Source organism: Hypanus sabinus, chromosome 6 (assembly GCF_030144855.1).
Source record: "Hypanus sabinus isolate sHypSab1 chromosome 6, sHypSab1.hap1, whole genome shotgun sequence".
In the NCBI taxonomy this organism is placed as follows: Eukaryota; Metazoa; Chordata; class Chondrichthyes; order Myliobatiformes; family Dasyatidae; genus Hypanus; species Hypanus sabinus.
Window position 1 is genome coordinate 182,078,746 of NC_082711.1, and position 23,151 is coordinate 182,101,896.

At 41.8% G+C, this 23,151-nt stretch overlaps 1 protein-coding gene across 17 annotated transcripts in view; it reads right to left on the bottom strand.

The window, feature by feature from the left end:
- ncor1 (nuclear receptor corepressor 1) overlaps positions 1 to 23,151 on the bottom strand; it is a 270,800-nt gene that overhangs the window by 225,295 nt on the left and 22,354 nt on the right. For 16 of the 17 annotated variants that reach the window (XM_059973760.1, XM_059973765.1, XM_059973762.1 and 13 more), the window contains exons 3-4: positions 5,209 to 5,327; positions 1,841 to 2,030 (exon numbers count right to left, since the gene is read on the bottom strand). In XM_059973760.1, the coding sequence (XP_059829743.1) occupies positions 1,841 to 2,030; positions 5,209 to 5,327 (309 nt within the window). The remainder of the gene's footprint in view (positions 1 to 1,840; positions 2,031 to 5,208; positions 5,328 to 23,151) is intronic. The other variant, XM_059973770.1, reaches the window with a different exon arrangement.

A 23,151-nucleotide genomic window follows, 5' to 3' on the forward strand; every position in this document is an offset into this window, starting at 1 on the left:
TTTTGAATGGCATTGCAATCGCTGGATAAGTGTTCACCTACACAAACTCTATCATTCCCTAATAGCAGATCAAGTATCACACACTCTCTCATTGGGTCTTTATGTACTGATTAAGGAAACTTTCCTAAAGACATCTGACAAACTCTATCCCATCTAGTCCTTTCACAATTTGCGAGTGCCAGTTAACATGTGGAAAGTTAAAATCACCGACTATAACAATGTTATGCTTTTTGCAACAGTCTCAACAAATTTGTTCCTCCAAAGCCTCATTAATATGGTCATACCTTTCTCATACCTCAGTTCCACCCATTACACCTCACTAGATGAGTTCTCCAGTCTGCCCTGACTGAGCATTGCCATGCCATTTTCCCTGACTAGTAATGTCACCCCTCGTCCTTTAATCCTTCCTGCTCTGTCCCCTTAAGATACAAGGAGAGGCTCACAGGTTTGGACTTTCTCCCCTGGATTGCAGGACTTTGAGAAGTGATCTTACAGGGTATATAATATCACGAATGGCAAGAATGAGGACGGTGAATCTTTTTCCCTGAACAGGGGAGCCCAAAACTCATGGGCATAGATTTAAGTAGAAGAAAAATATTTAAAAGAGATCTGTGGGGCAATTTTTTCATATATGGTTGGCGTAAGGAACGAGCTGCCAGAAAAAAAAAACTGTATAGGCAGGTACAACTGTAGAAGTAAGTACAACAACTAAGAGACTTTTGAGCAGGTACATGGAGAGAAGAAGCCTCAAGGGAAACGGGCCAATCACGTATAAATGTGATGAATTCAAATGGACATCTTCATCAGCAGGTGTGACTTTTTCCCCCCCACAGGAGCAGAATTAGGCTATTCAGCCCCTTGAGTCTGCTCCGCCATTACATCATGGCTAGTCCCAGATCCCACCTGCCTTCTTGCCATATCCTCTGATGCCCTGACCAATCAGGAAACTATCAACTTCTGCCTTAAATATACCCACGGACTTGGGGCCTCCACTGCAGTCTGTGGCAGAGCATTCCACAGATTCATTACTCTCTGGCTAAAAAAATTCCTCCTTCCCTCTTCTAAAAAGTCGCCCCCTTAATTTTGAGGCTGTGCCCTCTAGTTCTTGATACCCTCACCATAAGAAACATCCTCTCCACCCTATCTAGTCCTTTCAACATTTGGGAGGTTTCAATGAGGACCCCCCCTCCCCCACATTCTTCTAAATTCCAATGAGTAGAGGCCCAAAGCTGCCAAACACTCCTCATATGTTAACCCCCTAATTCCCAGAATTATCCTTGTGAACCTCCTCTGGACTCTCTCCAATGACAACACATCCTTTCTGAGATATGGGGCCCAAAACTGCTAACAATACTCCGAGGGCAGACAGACCAATAACTTGGGCCAAAAGGCCTGTTTTCATACTGTAAGACTGACTGTAGATCCAGAAATGGTAATGGGTTAGGTGCAGATGGTCAGCACTGACATATTAGGCCTAAGGGCCTACTTTTAGCTGTATGATTCTCTGACTGAGTTGATTATTATACACCTTTTGCTGTCACCAACCTATCAAATAACACGTGTTGAATTCAGACAGCAATACACTGAAGAGACAAATAATGGTGATGTCCTTCAGATCCATCTAAACATAAAAGTTAGGTACTAAGCAGGGACCCAAACACTTCATTAAATAGCTTCTATTTAAATCTTTTTCTAGGTGCCAACAAAGGGTCAACTGCTATTTTCATTCTTTAGCTTATTCCTCACAGTTGTATATGCATAAGCCAGAAGATTCTATTAACTTTTTGGTTTTTAAATGAATCCATGTATAGTGCTGCCTACTCTAACAACCAACACTTACCTTCTTTAGCTCTGTGGGTGCTCGAAGGCCCTCTGCTACAGGGTGCACTAGGGGTAGTACTGTAGCACGCTGAAAGTGGGGTTCAGGTACCTGTTCAAGTCGTGGACGTTTGCTTTCCAGTGAATCGTGATCAGGCTGCCCAGCCACGTTATGGTAAGACTGTTCATAGCCACTTCTCCTTTCTTGAGGCCTGAAAAACAAATTGTTTTACCAAATGAATCTGTCTCTTCATTGTCCAGCCCGTATAGAAAATAGAACAGGTAAATCCATTGATTGAAAGAGGATTGAACTTCAGTTGCTAGGAGTGATCCATCACCAATATCCTACCCTGGTACAACTATAAGAAAACTCACCAGCACCTCCACTTTTTCAGGAGGCTAAAGAAATTTAATGTGTCCCCTTTAACCCTGACAAATTTTTATTGCTGCATCACAGAGAGCATCTTATCCAGATGCATTATGGATCAGTATGACAATCAGCCTGTAACTGATTGGTAAAGGTCAATGGGGTCATGCCAATTTTCTCCAGCCTCCTGCAGATGTACTGGTGTTTGTAATATCAATATGGTTGGACCAAGACTTGCTGCTGCTGATGTTCACACTTAGGAACCTTATGCTCTCAACCTCAACACTGGTGATGTAAACAGCAGCATATGTACTGCCCCCTTTCCTAAAGTTGATGACCAGTTTCTTTTGTTTTGCTGACACTGAGGGAAAGGTTGTTGCCATGACACTATGCCAGTAGGCTCTCTATCTCCTTCCTACACTCCAACTCATCATTATTTGCGACACAACCCATAGGTGGTATCATTTGCAAACTTGCAGATGGAGTTAGAGCAGAATCTAGCCACACAGTCATGAGTGTACAGAGAGTAGAGGGATGAAGATGCAACTTTGAGGAGCACAGGCGTTTAAAATAATCATGGAGGGTGTTGCTGCCCATCCTTACTGATTACAGCCTGCTGGTCAGAAAGACAAGAATTCAGTTGCAGAGGGAGGCACTGACTTCTAAGGTTTAGAATTTGGAGAAGAGTTTGCCTGGAATTACTGAATTGAAGACAGAGCTGTAGATAATGAACAACTGTCTTACATGGAGGAAGGGGGCCTCAGAGAAACTTACTGAATATTGAAAGGCCTAGACAGAGATGAAATGCCATCAGTCATTGGAAAAGTGTTAGGCTACAGTTGGTCAACAATCGGAACAATTTTAAAGGATAACGAATAAAGTGAGAATAATGGAGCATGTAAAAGGCACTGCCCCGATTAAAGCTACAATTATTACTAAGCAATGCAGTGGTTTAATTATTGGAATACATATGTTTCTTAAGTGTTTTATATGCATAGAAAGGTAAAGTATATACTATATACTAAGAAAAATGTTTGACTTAACTGACGCTAAATAATACTGGATGTACCTGTTCTGACATCTGTACAAATCCGACTTAAAGACGGTCTCAGGAACGGAACTCATATGTAACCCGGGGACTGCCTGTATTGTGGTGAAATACAGGGTGGATGGGGTTCTGGGAAGGGTGCCAGAACCCCATAGCCCAGTTTGCTAACACTTCTAGGGCCCTATCACTTAAATACAAGTCCTGCTCTGGTTTAATTTACCAAAGTAAAAACCTTCACACTTACCTGTGTTAAATTGGCATTCGGAGTACTTTTCCTACAGTTCGTAAAGTGTTTGTATGTTCTCCCTCTGAACATGTACGTTTCCTCTGGATACTCTGACTTCCTCCCACAGCCCAAAGACCTAACAGTTTGTAGGTTAATTAGTCATAATAAACTGCTCTGTGATTAGGCTAGTGTTAAATAGCTGAGTTGCAGCGCTGTGCGGCTCATCAGGCCAGAAGGGTCTATTCCCTGCTGCATCTCTAAATAATTAAGTAAACAAATTCAGTTTGCCACTCTCCAGACCACTTCCAAAATTGATCTAGATCCTCTTGTAAAGTTAACCAACCCCCTTCACTGCCCGCTGCATTACCAACAACATTGGAATCCAAATCCTTAATTCAGATGAAACAGTACCCCCAGCACTGACCCCTTTGGAGCAGGATCGCAGGACTCCAACTTGAACAACCATCCATTACCATCTTCTGATTCCTTCTAACGGTACAAATATACGTGTGTAAATCTTGATGGCCTGCTGGAATGTATCCAGGATACTATGGCAACCAAGTAAGAAAGCTTTGACAGAGCTCTTTTGGAGAATTTCGAGTCCCTCCTTATCCGCGGATTCAACCAACCGCGGATCGGGAAAACCCGGAAGTTTTCTCTCTAGCACTCGTTGTTTCAGCATGTACAGATTACTTATTCTTGTCATTATTTCCTAAACAATACAGATAACAACTATTTACATAGCATTTATATTGTATTAGGTATTATAAGTAATCTAGAAGTGACTTAAAAGGACAGGCAGTCCCCAGGTTATGAATGAGTTCTGTTCCTGAGTCCGTCTTTAAGTCAAGATTTGTAGTCGGAACAGGTACATCCGGTATTATTTAGCGTCAGTTCATCAAACATTTTTCTTAGACTATAGTACATATTTTACCTTTCTATGCATATAAAGCACTTAAGAAACATACGTATTTCAATAATTAAACCACTGCGTTGCTTAGTAATAACTGTAGCTTTCATCTGGGCAGGGCCTTTCACATGCTCCATTAAAATTGTTCCGATCTTTGAACGACTGATGCAATTGAAGTAGTAAAGACAGAAACAATGACAACATTCAATAGGTACTTGACAGGTACTTGGATAGGAAAGGAGTAGAGATACATGGCTAATGCATGCAAATAGCATGAACTAAGACAGACATCGTGACTGGCATGGCAGAATTGGGCCAAAGAGCTGTATGATTCTGTAAGAGGCAGGTATTCTGCAGTGAAATACTCACCTCTTACTTCTTCAAAGCCTATTTACAAGGCTTAAATCAAAGTTATAAAGGAAAGTTTACAACTTGCCTGAATAAGTGCAATTCAAATAATAATCATCATCAGCACATCCTCCAGCATGGCTGTGTGTATGAAATCCACAACAACTGGAATATTGTTTCCAGTTCTCACTGCCATACTTTAAGCAAAATGAAAAAACTTTAGAGAGGGTTCAAAAGGGATTACTCAAAAGGCTGCTGGCAAGGAGGAAGTATTTTGGTTATTTGGACAAAATGAAGAACTAAAGGAAAATTAAGGGAATGAAAATTAGAATGGAACATTAGATGACGACAATATCATGAACCTAATCTTACAGAATGGCAGAGCAGGGTTAAGCAGCCACGTCACCTACTCTGAGTGCTATTCTTATGACATTAAATACTATTTTTTCACCAACTACCATAAATAGGTATGAATAGCAAACATCAGACACCTGTCAGATGGATGGAACTCTGAAAGCAGGGAAGGTCGTCTTCGGAGTTGCTGATGTTGCTGCTGCTGTAAGAGCTGTGAATCCTGAAGATGAGAACGATAGTCTGGAACTGCAAACTCCTGGAAAACAACAAGACTCAAATCAGATTTTATGTGGACCCAACATGGAATGCAACTGAATAATTAGACAGCTAAAAGGTAACCCTGCTTACAGCCAAACAGCAGGTAGGTGACCACATTTCTCTATTTACCTGACTTTATACAGACAAATGATATAGTAGCAGAGACCTTTTATACTTATGGCATAGATGGTGGTTGTTTAGCTCAGCCAGCCAATGCTGGCACTAAGAGCACTTCTGTTAACACTTTAACTTATTCTCTCACAGTCAGTTAACTCTAATGTCAACAATAAAATGTTTTACACTTGTCTGTTAACCAATCCTGCAATGTCTTTCAGAAGTGACAATATATCTTGGTCAATAGTCTTGTCAACATCCTTGTAGCATCTTTTGTTTACACTCTTCAGTGTAATCACATCCTTCTTAAAACAGGGTGACCACAACCAAACAATATTCCAAGTGCAGCCTCACCAATATCTCATATAATCACAACATAACCTCACAACTTCTATATTCAATGTCCTGTTTGAAGGGCAGCATTGGAAAAACACTCTTCACAGCCCTCTCTACCAATGCCTCCAAAGGGATCTATGCACCTGTACTCATCAAGATCTCCCCTCAAGAAAACCATACTGATTTCAGCCTGTTGTATCATGTGTTTCCAAGTACTATGCAACCTCATCCTTAATAATCAACTCTAAAATCTTACCAGCCAGCGAAGTCAGAATAAGCAGCCTATAATTTCCAGTCTTTTGCTACCTCCCTACTTTGAAAATAAAGTGAATTTGCAATTTTCCAGTCTTCCAGAACTGTTCCTGATTCTAGTATTTCATGCAAGATGACTGCTAATGCCACCACGTTCTCTCCAACTAACTTCAAAACTCCGGGGTGCAGTCCATCCAGTCTAGGATCACTTTCTCTGTAGTAATACATTCAATTCTGCCCCTACTCTCTGGCATACTACTAGTGCTTTCCAGTAAGACTGAAGAAACATACTTAATTCAGTTCATCGACTAATTCTTTTCTCCATATCACTACATCTCTGGTGTCATTCTCCAGTGGGTCAACGTCTCCTTTTGCCTCTCTTTTACTCATTACACATCTGAAAACTCTTGGTATCTTTTTATATTATTGGCTACATTACTTTCACATTCCCTCCCCATGCATTTTTTAGTTGCCTTCTGTTGATTTTTAAAAACTTAAAATTATCCTGCACCTCCAGAAACTCTGACCATAACTGTTCTAGACCATAAGATAGGAGCAGAAATTAAGCCATTTCTGAACAATCGAGTCTGCTCCGCCGTTCACTCATGGTTGATCCTTTCCTCCCTACTCCTCAGCCCCATGCCCCAGCCTTCTTATCGTAATCTTTGATGCCATGTCCAATCAAGAACCTATCAAGCTCTGCTTTAACTACACCCAACAACCTGGCCTCCACAGCTATTTGTGGTAATAAATTCCACAAATTCATCAACCTCTGGCTAAAGAAATTTCTCCACATCTTGGTTTTAAATAAATGTCCCTCTATCTTGAGGCTGTGCCCTCTTGTTTCAGATTCCCCCACCATGGGAAACATCCTTTCCACATCTACTGTCTAGGCCTTTCAGCATTCAAAAGGATTTAATGAGATTCTTCTGCCCCCCCCCCCCACCCCCCAATCCTAAATTCCAGCAAGTACAGACCCAGAGCTATCAAATGTTCCTCATATCACAACACTTTTGTTCCCGGAATCACTCTTGTGAATCTCCTCTGAACCCTCACCAATGCCCATCCTTTTTTTAAGATGAAGAGCCCAAAACAGTTCACAATATTAAAGTTAGGCCTTGCCAGTGTATTCAAGACCTCTTGAAATGAATGCTAACATTACATTTGCCTTCCTCACCACCAGGATTGGAGAGCATGCCTTATGAGAATAAGTTGAGAGAACTTGGCCTTTTCTCCTTGGAGCAACGGAGGATGAGAGGTGATCTGATATAGGTGTATAATATGATGACAGGCATTGGTAATGTGGATAGCTATAGGCGTTCTCTCGGGGCTGAAATGGCTAATACGAGGGGGCATAGTTTAAAGGTGTGGAAGTTGGTGCAAGGGGGATTCAGAGGCAAGTTTTTCCACACAGAGTGGTGGGTGCGTGGAATACACTGCCAATGAAGGTGGAAGAGGTGGGTACAATAGGGTCTTTTAAGAGACTCTTTGATAGGTACATGCAGCTTAGAAAAATAGAGAGCTATGTGGTAGGGAAATTCTAGGCAGTTTCTAGAGTAAGTTACATGGTTGGAACAACATTGTGGGCCAAAGGGCCTGTAATGTGCTGTAGATTTCTATGTTTCTATGTTACTACCAACTCTATCTGCAAAGTTACTTTCAGGGTGTACTGCACAAGGACTCCCAAATCACTTTGCACCTCAGATTTTTGGATTTTCTCTCCATTTAGAAAATAATCTGCACATTTATTTCTTAGAAACGTAGAAAACATACAGCACAATACAGGCCCTTCAGCCCACAAACTGTGTCAAACATGTCCTTACCTTAAAAGGCTATGGGTAAAGCCTAGGTAGTTCTATTTTTCCAAGCTCCATGCAGCCATCCAGGAGTCTCTTGAAAGACCCTATAGTTTTTGTCTCCACAACCGCTGTCGGCAGCCCATTCCATGCACTCACCACTCTGTGTAAAAAAAACTTACCCCTGACATCTCCTCTGTACCTGCTTCCAAGCGCCTTAAAACTATGCCCTCTCATGCTAGCCATTTCAGCCCTGGGGAAGCGCCTCTGACTATCCACACAATCAATGCCTCTCATTATCTTGTACACCTCTATCAGGTCACCTCTCATCCTCCTTCGCTCCAAGGAGAAAAGGCTGAGTTCACTCAACCTAATCTCATAAGGCATGCTCCCCAATCCAGGCAACATCATTGTAAATCTCCTCTGCACGCTTTATATCGTTTCCATGACCTTCCTGTAGTGAGGCAACCAGAACTGAGCACAGTACTCTAAGTGGGGTCTGACCAGGGTCCTATACAGCTGCAACATTACATCTCAGCTCTTAAAACTCAATCCCACAATTGATGAAGGCCAATGCACCATATGCCTTCTTAACCACAGAGTCAACCTGTGCAGCTGCTTTGAGCTTCATGTGGACTCGGACCACAAGGTCCCTCTGATCCTCCACACTGCCAAGAGTCTTACCAATAATAACATATTCTTCCATCATATTTGACATACCAGTATGAACCACCTCACACTTATCTGGGTTGAACTCCATCTACCACTTCTCAGCCCAGTTTTGCATCATATCCATGTCCCGCTATAACCTCTGACAGCCCTCCACACTATCCGCAACACCTCCAAACTTTGTGTCATCAACAAACTTACTAACTCATCCTTCCACTTCCTCATCAAGGTCATTTATAAAAATCACGAAGAGTAAGGGTCCAAGAACAGATCCCTGAGGCACTCCATGCAGAATATGACCAGTCTACAACCACTCTTTGCCTTCTGTGGGCAAGCCAGTTCTGGGTCCACAAAGCAATGTCCCCTTCGATCCCATACCTCCTTACTTTCTCAATAAGCCTTGTATGGGGTACCTTATCAAATGCCTTGCTGCAATCCATATACACTACATCTATTGCTCTTTCTTCATCAATGTGTTTAGTCACATCCTCAAAAAATTCAATCAGGCTTGTAAGGCATGACCTGCCCTTGACAAAGCCATGCTGACTACTCCTAACCATATTATACCTCCCCAAATGTTCATAAATCCTGCCTCTCAGGATCTTCTCCATCAACTTATCAACCACTGAAGTAAGACTCACTGGTCTATAATTTCTTGGGCTATGTCTACTCCCTTTCTTGAATAAAGGTAGTGTCCGCAACCCTCCAATCCTCCGGAACCGCTCCTGTCCCCATTGATGATGCAAAGATCATTGCCAGAGGATCAGCAATCTCCTCCCTTGCCTCCCACAGCAGCCTGGGGTACATTGCATCCAATTCCAGCGACTTATCCATGCTTTCCAAAAGCTCCAACACATCCTCTTTCTTAATATCTACATGCTCAAGCTTTTCAGTCCACTGCAAGTCATCACTACAATCACCAAGATCCTTTTCCATAGCGAATACTGAAGTAAAGTATTCTACTCAAGATTTGAACAGAAGAGGAGCGTCCAGACCCTCTGGATAAACTGGACCTGGTGGCATCAAGATTCATCGTCATCGAGGAAGACGTTAGAAGAATCTTCCTGAAGATAAATCCAAGGAAGGCGATAGGACCAGATGGCGTCCCGGGACGGGTTCTCCAGGCCTGTGCAAGCTAGCTAGCTGGAGTGTTTGCTGACATCTTCAACTGCTCCCTGCTTCAGTCTAAGATCCCCTCGTGTTTTAAGAAGGCAACGATAATCCCGGTGCCAAAGAAAAGTAAGATGGCATGCCTGAATGACTACCGACCTGTGGCTCTAACATCAATTGCTATTAAGTGCTTCGAGCGATTGGTTATGGCACACATCAACCATAACCTGCCAGTCAACCTCGATGCTTTGCAATTCGCCTACCGGAGCAACAGGTCAACGGCAGATGCCATCTCTCTGGCATTACATTCCTCCTTAGAACACCTGGAGAATAAAGACACATATGTAAGGCTCCCTTTCATTGACTACAGCTCTGCCTTAATATCATCATTCCAAATAAACTGATTCCTAAGCTCAGGAACCTGGGTCTTAGCACTCAGATCTGTAGCTGGATCTTCAACTTCCTCACGGACAGGTCCCAAGCTGTAAAAATAGGGGACAAGCTCTCCTCTACAATCATTCTGAGCACCGGTACCGGCCCCACAAGGCTGGGTAGTCAGCCCCCTGCTGTACACACCGTACACCCATGATTGTGTAGCCAAGTTTCCATCAAAGTCAATATACAAGTTTGCTGATGACACCACAATTGTATCCGTATCTTGGGTAATGATGAGTCTGCGTACAGAGAGGAAATTAAGAACCTGGTGGCATGGTGCAAAGACAATAACCTATCCCTCAATGTCAGCAAGACGAAGGAATTGGTTGTTGACTTCAGAAGGAGTAGCGGACCGCACAACCCCATCTACATTGCTGGTGCGCAGGTGGAACAGGTCAAAAGCTTTAAGTTCATTGGGATGAATATCACAAATGGCCTGATTTGGTCTAACCAAGCAGAGTCCACTGCCAAGAAGGCCCACCAGCACCTTTACTTCTTGAGGAAGCTGAAGAAACTTGGCCTGTCCCCTAAATCCCTCACTAATTTTAAATAGGTACACCGTAGAAAGCATTCTTCTAGGGTGCATCACAACCTGGTACGGAAGTTGTCCTGTCCAAGACTGGAAGAAGCTGCAGAAGATCGTGGATATAGCCCAGCACATCACACAAACCAATCTTCCATCCTTGGACTCACTTTACACCACACACTGTCGGAGCAGTGCTGCCAGAATAATCAAGAACAAGACCCACCCAGCCAACGCACTTTTTGTCCCACTTCCCTCCGGGAGAAGGTTCAGGAGCGTGAAGACTCGTACGGCCAGATTTGGGAACAGCTTCTTTCCAACTGTGATAAGACTGCTGAACAGATCCTTACCCAGATCTGGGCCATACCTTCCAAATATCTGGACCTGACTTGCACTACCTTACTTTCCCTTTTCTATTTTTCAAATTATGATTTATAATTTAAATTTTTATTATATTTACTTTGATTTGTACTTCAAGGAGCGCAAAGCACAGAAACAAATATCACTGTGATGATTATACGCTCTAGTATCAATTGGTGACAATGAAGTATTATAATAAATAATAATAATAATGTACCTCTGCTATTTCCTCCGGTTCCATACACACTTTTCCACTGTCACACTTGATAGGTCCTATTCTTTCAAGTCTCATCCTCTTGCTCTTAACATACTTGTAGAGTGCCTTGGGGTTTTTCTTACTCCTGCCCACCAAGGCCTTCTTCATGGCCCCTTCTGGCTCTCCTAATTTCCTACTTAAGCTCCTTCCTAGTAGCCTTATAATCTTCTAGATCTCTAACATTATTACCTTGCTCTCTGAACCTTTTGTAAGCTTTTTGTTTTTTTCTTGACTTGATTTATTACAGCCTTAGTACACCACGGTTCCTGTACCCTACCATAACTTCCGTCTCATTGGAACGCACCTATACAGAATATCCCCTGAACATTTGTCACATTTCTTCCGTGTTTTTCTTTGAGAACACCTGTTCCCAATTTAAGCTTCCAATTTCCTGCATGATAGACTCATAATTCCCCTTACTCCAATTAAACACTTTTCTAACTTGTCTGTTCCTATCTCTCTCCAATGCTATTGTAAAGGAGATAGAATTATGATCACTATCTCCAAAGTGCTCTCCCACTGAGAGATCTGACACCTGGGTTCATTTTCCAATACCAAATCAAGTACAGTCTCTCCTCTTGTAGGCTTATCTACATATTGTGTCAAGAAACTTTCCTGAACACACCTAACAAACTCCACCCCATCTAAACCCCTTGCTCTAAGGAGATGCCAATCAATATTTGGGAAATTAAGATTTCCCATTATGACAACTCTGTTATTATTACACCTTTCCAGGATCTGTTTCCTTACCTGCTTCTCAATATCCCTGTTACTATTGGGTGGCCTATAAAAAACACCCAGTAGAGTTACTGACCCCTTCTTGTTCCTGACCTCCACCTACAGGGACTCCATAAACAATCCCTCCATGACGTCCACCTTTTTTTTCTACAGCCGTGACACTATCTCTGATCAACAGTGCCACACCCCCAGCTCTTTTGCCCCCCTCCCTGTCCTTTCTAAAATATCTAAAGCCCAGCACTTGAAGTAACCATTCCTGTCCCTGAGCCATCCAAGACTCTGTAATAGCACCCACATCACAGCTCCACAACTTTCTACCCTAGACCCATTTTCCATTCTGCCATTTAACACTATGGCATGAACTTTAATTTTACAAATCAGTTTCTTTTAAATCTGAGAATTAAAACCTTTTGAAAATCTAGAGAGACACTATCTTAGAGCCTAACCTTTTTCATCAACATTACCTGTTAATTGACCAAACAATCCAATTCATTGGACTCCATTTGTATTTGACAAATGCTGGTTCCAACTTGTTAACTCAACGTTTATCAGATGTTGATTATTGTTTCCTCGATTATTTCACAAAACCCATGTGCTTTTAAATTGATTAATGTGCAGTTGCCATGTCCATAACACACTTAATTAAATATATTTACCATTTTCAAGACTGCCTCCTATGCCTTGGGGAAAATGGAAAGACTATGATAAACCTTTCTGTGGTCTTTATCCCCACCTCAGTCAGTAATCTGTAATGCATCTGGAATGCATCTCAATGTGAGGTTGACTATAGGCAGAGTGTGCCTTTCTGGTCCTCCTTTTTCATTTTCACCCTATCCAATGTCACCTTCACTTATAAACATATGAATTATGTTAGGGGAAGAAAGGCAAATACTCATTGCCTGCATTGGGGAATGGGAGTGGAGAAAGTCAGCTGCTTTAATTCCTGTACATTACCATCATATAACATAACCTGACCCCAGAACTTTATTTTCTTCAGAGATTAAGGAATCAGAATCAGGTTTATTATCACCAGCATGTGACGTGAAATTTGTTAACTTAGCAGCAACAGTTCAATACAATACATAATCTAGCAAAGAGATAAAAATGTATTAATAAAAAAAACATAATAAACAAGTAAATCAATTATGTATACTGAATGGATTTAAATAAAAAATGTGCAAAAACAGAAATACTGTATATTATAAAAGTGAGGTAGTGTCCAAAGCTTCAACGTCCATTTAAGAACTCGGATGGCAGAGGGGAAGAAACTGCTCCTGAATCGCTGAGTGTGTGCCTTCAGGCTTCTGTATCTCCTACCTGATGGAAACAGTGAGAAAAGTGCATGCTCTGGGTGCTGGAGGTCCTTAATAAAGGACGCTACCTTTCTGAGATACCGCCTCCTAAAGATGTCCTGGATACTTTCTTTGTAGGCTAGTGCCCAGGTTGGAGCTGACTAGATTTACATGCACAACATGCTGGTGGAACTCAGCAGGTCGGACAGCATCTGTGGAAATGAACAGTCAACGTTTCACAGGCCAAGACCCTTCGTCAGGACTGAAGAGGGAGGGGGCAGGTGCCCTATAAAGAAGGAGGGGGGAGGGTGGGAAGAAGGCTGGTAAGAGCCAGGTGAGAAACCAGTAAGGGGAAAGATCAAGGGGTGGGGGAGGGGAAGCAGTGAGGAGATAGGCAGGAAAGGTGAAGAAAGGATGTAAGGAGAAAACACTACGGGTAGTAGAAGGAGCCTGAACCATGAGGGAGGTGATAGGCAGCTGGAGGAAGAGGCAGAGTGAAACTGGGATGGGGGAAGGGAGGGGGAGGGAATTACCGGAAGTTGAAGAATTCAATGTTCATGCCAAGGGGCTGGAGACTACCCAGATGGTATATGAGGTGTTGCTCCTCCAACCTGAGTTTGGCCTCATTATGGCAGTAGAGGCCATATATGGACATATCCAAATAGGAATGTAAAGCAGAGTTGAAGTGGGTGGCAACCGGGAGATCCTGTCTGTTGTGGTGGATGAAGCAGAGGTGCCTTAATCACTACAGTTTACAACACTGTTTAGTTTGCACTAAAATAATCTTTTTAAAATTCTAATTGTGTTTTCCTGTAAAAATCATGTAATTTATATTTAATGTTTTTCTTGAGAATGATGCTTATCTGAAGCTATGTGCTTGCATTGCTGCTGCAAGTAAGTTTTTCACTGCACCAGTGCCAATGGATATTTAAATCAACTCAAATTAGAAGCACAATTAGATCTGGTTACAACAATAATTTGCATTCTTGCCTATTCCCTTGCAACCTACCACCAGCATGCTTATAAAGAATCGAGTTAACAGTTAAAAATATTCAAAGCAACTGTATCCACCTAACATAGAAACATAGAAAATCTATAGCACAATAGAGGCCTTTCAGCCCACAAAGCTGTGCTGAAAATGTTCTTACCTTAGAAATTACCTAGGGCTACCCATAGCCCTCTATTTTGCTAAGCTCCATGTACCTATCCAGGAGACTCTTAAAAAACTCTATCTTATCTGCCTCCACCACCGTCACTGGCACCCCATTCCACACACTCACCATTCTCTGCGTAAAACACTTACCCCTGACACCTCCTCTGTACCTACTTCCAGGCATCTTAAGACTGTGCCTTCTCGTGCTAGCTTTAACATCCAGATGCTCAACTTTACGACAAAAAAAATTCAAACTCCGACTTCTGTTTATTAAAAATCTGTGACCTTAATTTCATTCTCTCACAAGATGAAATGTCTCTGAGTCTTACAATTGTACAGCACAGGACAGGCAATTAGGTTCAACTCATCCATGTCAACCACACTGCCCATCTGAGCATTCTAAATTCCATGCACTTGACCCATACCTTTCCTATCTACGTTCCCATCTTAAAGGGTTTTTTTTTAAACTGTGGCAATTGTAACAGCTTTCTCCAACAGATACCACAAATCCTCTATAGCAAAACTAACCCTTCGGGTTCCCTTTAAATTTTACTCCTCTCACCTTAAATCTATGCCCTCTAGTTTTACATTTATGTACCCAGAGGAAATTATTACAATCATTTATCATACGTATATCCCTTATAATTTTACACACCTCCCAACAGTCTATTCTCCAGGGAAAACAGATTCTCCCCAGAACTCATGCCTTCCAGTCCTAGCAATATCCTCCTGAACCTACTCTGCTCCCTTTCTAACTTATTGACATCCTTCTTGTAGCTAAGTGATCAGAATTCACACAATATCCAAGTGTGGCCTCAGCAATGTATCGTACAGTTGACATCTTATGCTTATACTCAATACCCTGACCAATGAAGGTGTGCCAAATGCCTTCATTATCTTGTTTACATGAGTTGCTCACTTTCAGTTAACACTGCCCCCGTACCTCAACTTCTTTTTGTTCTACAACAGTCCATTTACTGTCTTGCTCTGGTTTAACTTGCCAAAATGCAATATTTTACAACTTGTCAGAGTTAAATACAATCCTTGTAGACCAATCCTTAGCCTAGTTTCTATATCCTTTTGAATCTCACATTACCTTCTTCATAGTCCATAATATCACTGATTTTAGCATCACACGCAAACTTACAAACCAAGCCAACTCCATTCTCATCCAAAACATTAAGTTAACATACTATTTTCTTCGAAGTTTGTGCAGATTTTGGCATGAGATCTAGAACCTTGACAACCTTCTACAGATGGAGAGTGGAGAGTATCCTGATTGGTTCTGTCACAGCCTGGTATTGAAACACCAATGCCCAAGAATGGAAAAACCTCCAGTGGATACCGCCCAGCCCATCACAAGAAAAGCCGCCTTCATCATTGAGAACATCCACAAGTAGTGCTGCCACAAAAAAGCAGCATCCATCATCAAGGACTTCCAACATCCAGGCCATATTCTCTTCTTGCTGCAGCCATCAGGAAAGAGATACAGAACTTTTGGGCCCTACACCACCAGGTTCAGGAACAATTATTACCCTTCAACCATCAGGCTCCAGCATGGATAACTTTATTCACAACACTGAAATAATTCTGCAACCTATAAATTCATTTTCAAGAATTGTACAACTCATGTTCTTAATATCATCTAGAATCAGTAGATTCTAGTTAATTGGGGCTCATCAGGTCTAGTATATAATAGCCCAATTAAGTGGCTGCTCCGATTAGCCAAAGTTTCATGGAAATAGTTAAAAAGGTATTAAAAACACAAACTACAGTTTAACAGTAATAAATCATGTACTTAAATGAAATACAGAACAAATAAAAACACTACCAATACTACTACAGTGGTATAAAACTATGTATTAGTTATCGACAGAGCAATTAATCCAGTGTACACAATGAGTAAAATTGGTGCAGACACCCAGTGCAGATAATAGAATGCCTTCATACAATGCTTTTGCCAATTACATCTATTAATCCTCATTTTCTTTGAAACATTCAAGATGACTGATGATCCTTCAAATTCTTTGTAGTTCGTAACTTGAAGTAATGAAGTAGTATAATTTTCACTCCCGGCCATTTCTGGCATCTCTAAGCCAGAATGTTTGAAACCGCAGTGAACAAAATAATTCTGAATTTCTTGCCAACATCACTGACAAAAATCACTACTTTTGAACACAAACATACACAACTGATGCTATTTTAAAAATGTTTGCTCTAAGCACAGTGTAGTGTCTAACAGACACACCAGTGCACGCGACTGATGATAGTTAGAAACTGTTTGGCAACAGTCTCCTGACCCAATTAAGCAACACAGCATCCCAAATAAATGAAGGGAATCCAAGTGACATACACACAATTTGATAATAAATTTACTTTGAACAGAAAACCCAGTACTAATCCCTGAAGCACACACTGATCATAGACCTCAAGCTGAATATCAGGCCTCCACTGTGTTATGTTCTACATAACATAAAGGAGTTCAAAGAGTCAGGCAGCATCTATGGATAGACTTGAACAATCAATGTTTCGATGTGGACCCTTCATTAGGACAGTATCCAGTTAGCCAGCTTACCTTGAATCCCATGTGACCTAACATCCTGGACCATCTTCCCATACACAACATTGTCAAAGAGCTTGCTTACATCCACATATATCACATCTATCACCTTGCCCTAGTCAATCCTATTGGTCAACTCTTTAAAGAACTCAATAAAATTTGAGAGATACAACTCCCAAACGCAAAGCTGCAGAGTGACTACCCCTAATCAGTCTATCTTTACAAATGAAGGTAGATCCCATCTCTCAGAATCTCCTTGAGTAACTTTCCCACCACTAATGCTAGCTTCACAGACTGCAGTTCCTCGACTTGTCCTTGAAGACTTCCAATCTACTGGTACCTTGCCCATAGCTAATGCTGATACAAGTATCTGTCAGAGCCCCAGCAATTTCTTCTTTTGTTGCCCACAAATGGCAGATACAGTTCAATCCACACTTACTTGATGTGTTGCACTTTGGGAAGTAAAATGTAAGGGAAAAGTATACAAATGACAGGCAAAAATCCTTAATATCACTGATGTACAGAGGGATTTTGGGCTCCAAATCCATAGCTCCCTGAAAATGCAATACAAAGTGGTATGAAAACATAGGGCATGTGTCTCTCATCAGTTCTGGCACTGAGTACAAGAGTAGCGATGTAGCAGTCGTATAAACAACAGTTAGGCTGCATTTGGAGTGTCATGTACGGTTCTGGTTGCACCATTACAGTAAGAATGTGGAGGCTTTATAGAAGGTGCAGAAGAGGTTCACCAGGATGCTAGCTAAGTCAGAGAATATTACAAGGACAGGCTTGATGAACTTGGATTGATTTCTCTATAGCATAGGAAGCAAAGGGGAGACCAGAGGAAGGTCTATAAAATTATGAGGTGCAAATATTGATCTTTTCCCAGTATAAAAATACTAAAAACTAGCAGACATGGCTTTAAGGTGAGAGAGAGAAAGTTTAAAGAAGATGTGCAGTGCATTTTTTATGGAACAGAGTTTTAAGTCTAGAACACGCTGCTAAAAGTGGTTGTGGTGGAAGCAGACATGATAGTAGCATTTAAAAGACACACAGGGATATGAACATGCAAAGAATGGAGGAGTATGGACCACATATATGCAGATAGGTGGAGTTTCATTTGGCATCATGGTTACCAACATTGTGGGCCGAAGGTCCTGTTCTACATTCTATTGTCTGGTTTTAAGTCACATCGGTCCAGTTTTTCTTATCATACTGAAATAAACCCTGCCTGCCAGTCAAATTACACAATTTTACCATTAACAACTCACTACACAAAAAATGAAGCTTAATATGCTGATATGGCTGCAGCCATCAAGGCATTTTGACCAACACTATCTTAGACACCCATAACACCATAACGTATAGGAGCAGAATTAGGCCATTTGGCCCATCAAGTCTACCCTCCCATTTCATCATGGCTGATCCATTTTACCTCTCAGCTCTAATCTCCTGCCTCTTTTCCCCCCACCTATATTCCTTCATGCCCTGACTAATCAAAATTTATCAACCTCTGTCTTAAATACATCCAATGACTTGGCCTTCACAACTGCCTGTGGCAGCAGATTCAAACGATGGCTACAGAAATTCCTCATGTCAGGAGGAATTCTGGTCACCTCATTATAGGAAGGATGTGGAAGCTATGAAGAGAGTGCAGAGGAGATTTACCAGGATTTTGCCTGGATTGGAGAACAAGTCATATGAAGCAGGTTTACAGAGCTGGGACTTTTCTCTTTGGAGCATAGAAGAATGAGAGGGGACTTGATAGAGGTCTACAAGATTATGAGAGGCATAGATAGGGTGGATAGTCAGTACCTGTTTCCCAGGGCACAAATAGCAAACACCAGAGGGCATATGTACAAAATTAAGGGAGGGAAGTTTAGGGGAGGCATCAGGGGTAAGTTTTTTACAAGAGGGTTGTGAGTGCCTGGAATGACTTGCTAGGGATGGCGGTGGAGGCTAAACCATTAGGGGTATTTAAGAACCTCTTGGACAGGCACATGGATGAAAGAAAAATGGAGGGTTATGGGGTAGTGTGGGTTTAGTACTTTTTTAAAGGATTATGTGGGTCAGCACAACATGGAGGGCTGAAGGGCCTGTACTGTGCTGTAGTGTTCTATGGTTCTATGTCTGTTCTAAATGGACGTCCCTTTATTATAAGGCTATGTCCTCTAGTCTTAGACTCCCCACCATTCGGGAGGCTGAAAATATTAAAGACAAGACTTTGAAGAAATGGTCACACGCAGAGTACAGGCTTTGGTGAGTAGATGCGTGACCATCAGGACAGACAAGGAGATAAAGAAGTCAATGGCCTTTGAGGCCATTCTCTTCAGCAACAAGAATACCCATTTGGATACTGCTGAGGGGAGGGGGAAGATGATTCATCAGATCATGGCAGCAGCTGCCAGTCTGGTGGCACTGTTGCCAGCTCTGACTCTCAACAGGGACAGGTACCCTGTACGGTAGTTATAGGGGACTTGATAATTAGGGATGTAGAAAGGAGGTTCTGTGGCCACAAATGAGACACCAGGATATGCTGCCTCCCGGGTACTAAGGTCAATGATGTATTGAAATGGCTGCAGGATATTCTCAAGTGGGATGAGGAACAGCCAGAAGTCATGATACATACTGACATCAACGACGTAGGCAGAAAAGGGGAAGAAGTCCTACGCAGTGTGACTATATTGAGTTAGGAAAGAGGCTGAAGAGGAGGACCTCCAAGGCTGTAATCTCCTGATGCTATGGGCTATTGCAGGTAGGAAAGGGGTGGTAGCATGGATGAATGAGGGGCTGCGGAGATGGTACAAGGGACAGTGTTTCAAGTCCTTGGATCATTGAAACCTTTTCTGGTGAAGGGGTGACCCGTAAAAGAGGGATGGGTTGCACCTGAACTGGAGGAGGACCAATATACTAGCTGTGAGTTTTGCTGATGCTACTCAGGAGTTTAAACATGTTTTGCAGGGAACTGGGAACTATAAGGGAATAATTGGACCAGAAGGTAGGTATCAGGGAAGGTATTGAAAGGCCAAAATTTAAATAACAGGTATGTTAGCTCAGATAGTTTGAAGTGAGTATATTTTAATGCTAGGGCCACCATGGACAAGGGTGATGAATTTAGAGCATGGATCAGCACATGGAACTACAATGATGTAGCCATTTCTGAAGCATGGTTGAAAGGGGGGCAGAAATGGATGCTTAACGTAACAGGTTTTCAAAGTTTTAGGAAAGACAGACAAGGTAATGGGGGGGGTGGAGGGTGGAGTTGCACTACTAATCAGGGACAATATTACAGCTGCACTCGGGAGGCATAACGGAGGGTTCTGACATTTGGATAGAACTGAGTAGGAAGGGTGCAATCACACTGATGGGATTATGGAATTGTACTACAGATACTATAGTCACCAGGACATTGAGGAACAGATATGTAATCAGATGAAGGAAATATATAAAAATAGTGTTGTCGTGGGGGGATTTCAATTTCCCTAATATAAACTTGGATCTTCTTAGCATAAGGGGCTTAGATGGGGCTGAATTTGTTAAGTGTATCCAGGAAGGTTTCTTAAATCAACATGTGAACAGTCCAACGAGAGGAGGGCCAAATTGGACTTGGTGTTGGGTAATGAGCCTGGCCAGGTAATGGATATTTCAGTGGATGAACAGTTAGAGAACAGTAACCACAACTCCACTTTCAGGATAGCGATAGATAATGATAGGTATGGTCCTTGTATGAGTGTTTTAAATTGGAGTACGGCAAATTACGAAGGCATTAACCAGGAACTAAGAAGCATTAATTTGGAACACCTTTTCTCTGGCAAATCCACATCAGACACGTGAACAGTGTTTAAAGATCAATTGCACAGAGTACTGGAATGGTATGTTCCTGTTAGAAGCAAGGATGGGGTTAGAAAGATGGGATTAGAAGCTTGGATGTCTGGAGAGGTGATAAACTTAGTCAAAAAAAAAGTAAATGTAAAGCTGCGGAAGTTAGGATCAAATGAAGCATGAACATAAAACCGCCAGAAAAGAACTAAAGGGAATTAAGAAAGCCAGGAGGGGCCATGAAAGGCAGGTAGGATTAAGGCGAATCTCAAGGCATTCTACACGTACATCAAGAGTAAGAGGATAACTGGAGATAGGGTGGGACCACTCAAAGATAAAAGCAGGAGCATATGCTTGGATGCAGAAAATATGAGTGAGGCACTTAATGAATATTTTGCTTCAGTATTTACCAAGGAAAAGGATATGGAGGACCAGATCAATGCTGAGTGTATGAATACATTAATGCATTTAGAGGTCAAGGAAGAGGAAATGTTGGGTCTCTTATGATTATTAAGTCCTCAGGGCCTGATGGGATTTAACCCAGGTTATTGAAGGAGACAAGCAACAAGATTTTTGGGCCTTTGACCAGTATCTTTGTGTCCCCTCTAGCCACCGGCAAGATCCCAGAGGACTGGCGTGTCTAAGGTTATACCTTATTTAAGAGAACAGGGTAAAATCCTGACAAGTAGAGACCGATGAGTCTCACATCAATTGCAGGGAAATTGCTGGAGTAAATTCTTAGGATATGAGCATTTGGAAACCCATGGCCTAATCAGGAACAGCCAGCATGTCTGCATTGATGAGGGTATGGCAATGGATGTGTATACATCACAGGAGGCTAATCCAGACGTTTAAGATGCATGGGATCCACACTGAATTGGCTGTTTGGACTCAGACCTAGCTTGCACATAGAAGACAGAGGGTAATGATTGAAGGGACTTATTCGAATTGGAGGCGTGTAATTAGTGGAGTTTCAGAGGGATCTGTGCTGGGAACCCCGATGTTTGAAATTTGTATAAATTACCTGCTTGAAAATACAGATAGGTGGGTTAGTACATTTGTGGATGATACCAAGATTGGTGGAACTGTGGATAGTATAAAAGACTGGCAAAGAATACAGTACAATATAGATCAGTTGTAGATATGGGCTGAGAAATGACAGATGGTTTTAACCCAGATAAATGCAAGGTGTTTCACCTTGGTAGGGCAAATGCAAAGGGATAATATGCTGTTAGGGGGCATGATCCTTAACAGTGTTGCTGAGCAGCAGTGTTCTTGGAATCAAAGTCCATAGCTCCTTGACAGTAGCTACTCAGGTCAATAAGATGGTTAAGACAGCTAATGGAATGCTTGCTATTATTAGTCAAGGCACTTAGTTTAAAAGTCAGGAAGTTATGTTCCAACTTAATAAAACTCTTGGTTGCCCCACTATAAGAAAATGTTGAGGCTTTGGAGAGGATGCAGAAGAGATTCACCAGGATGCTGCATGGTTCACAGGGCATTTGCTATCACGAGAGGCTGGATAAATTTGGGTTGTTTTCTCTGGAGCATTGGAGGCAGAGTATTAATCTTATAGAAGTTTACAAGGTTAGGAGAGGCATAGACTGAGTGGACAAAAGGTATCTGCTTCCCAGGGTGAAAAATGTCTAATATCAGATGGCATGCGTTGAAGGTAAGAGGGGGTAGGTTCAAGGAAGATGTCAGGGGCAAACTTAGTACTCACAAGTTGTGGATGTCTAGAATGCACTGCTTGGTATGGTGGGAGTGGTAAAAATATTGGAGGCTTTTAAGAGGCATTTGGATGTAAGGAAGATTTTGGGTGTTTCTGATTTGCTTTTTGACTGGCTTGGCACAGATTGTGGTCCAAATGGCCTGTTCCTGCGCTGTACTTTACGTTCTATATAAAACATCCTCTTTACGCCCACTCTATTAAGGACTTTCAACATTCAATAGGTTTCAATGAGGTCACCCTCATTCTTCTGAATTCTCACGAGAAGAGGCCCAGAGCCAAACACTCCTTACATGACAAGCCTTTCAATCCCAGAATTATTTTCATGAACCTTCTTTGAAACCTCGCCAATGTCAGCACATCCTTTCTTAGGTACATGGCCTAAAACTGCTCAATTCTCTAAATGAGGTCTCACTAGTTTTATGAAGATTCAACATTACATCCTTGCTTTTATATTTTAGTCCTCTTAAAATGAATGCTAACATCGCATTTGTCTTCCTCACTGCTGACTCAACCTGCAAATTAACCTTTAGAGAATCTTGCACAGAACTCTCAAATCCCTTTGTACCTCAGATTTTTGAATTTTCTATCACACCCCTTGTGATACTAACACTGTCAGCTCTACCCCAGTATATGAAAACAACAGCAAAAAAACTACAGGCAAAATAAATGCCATTTCA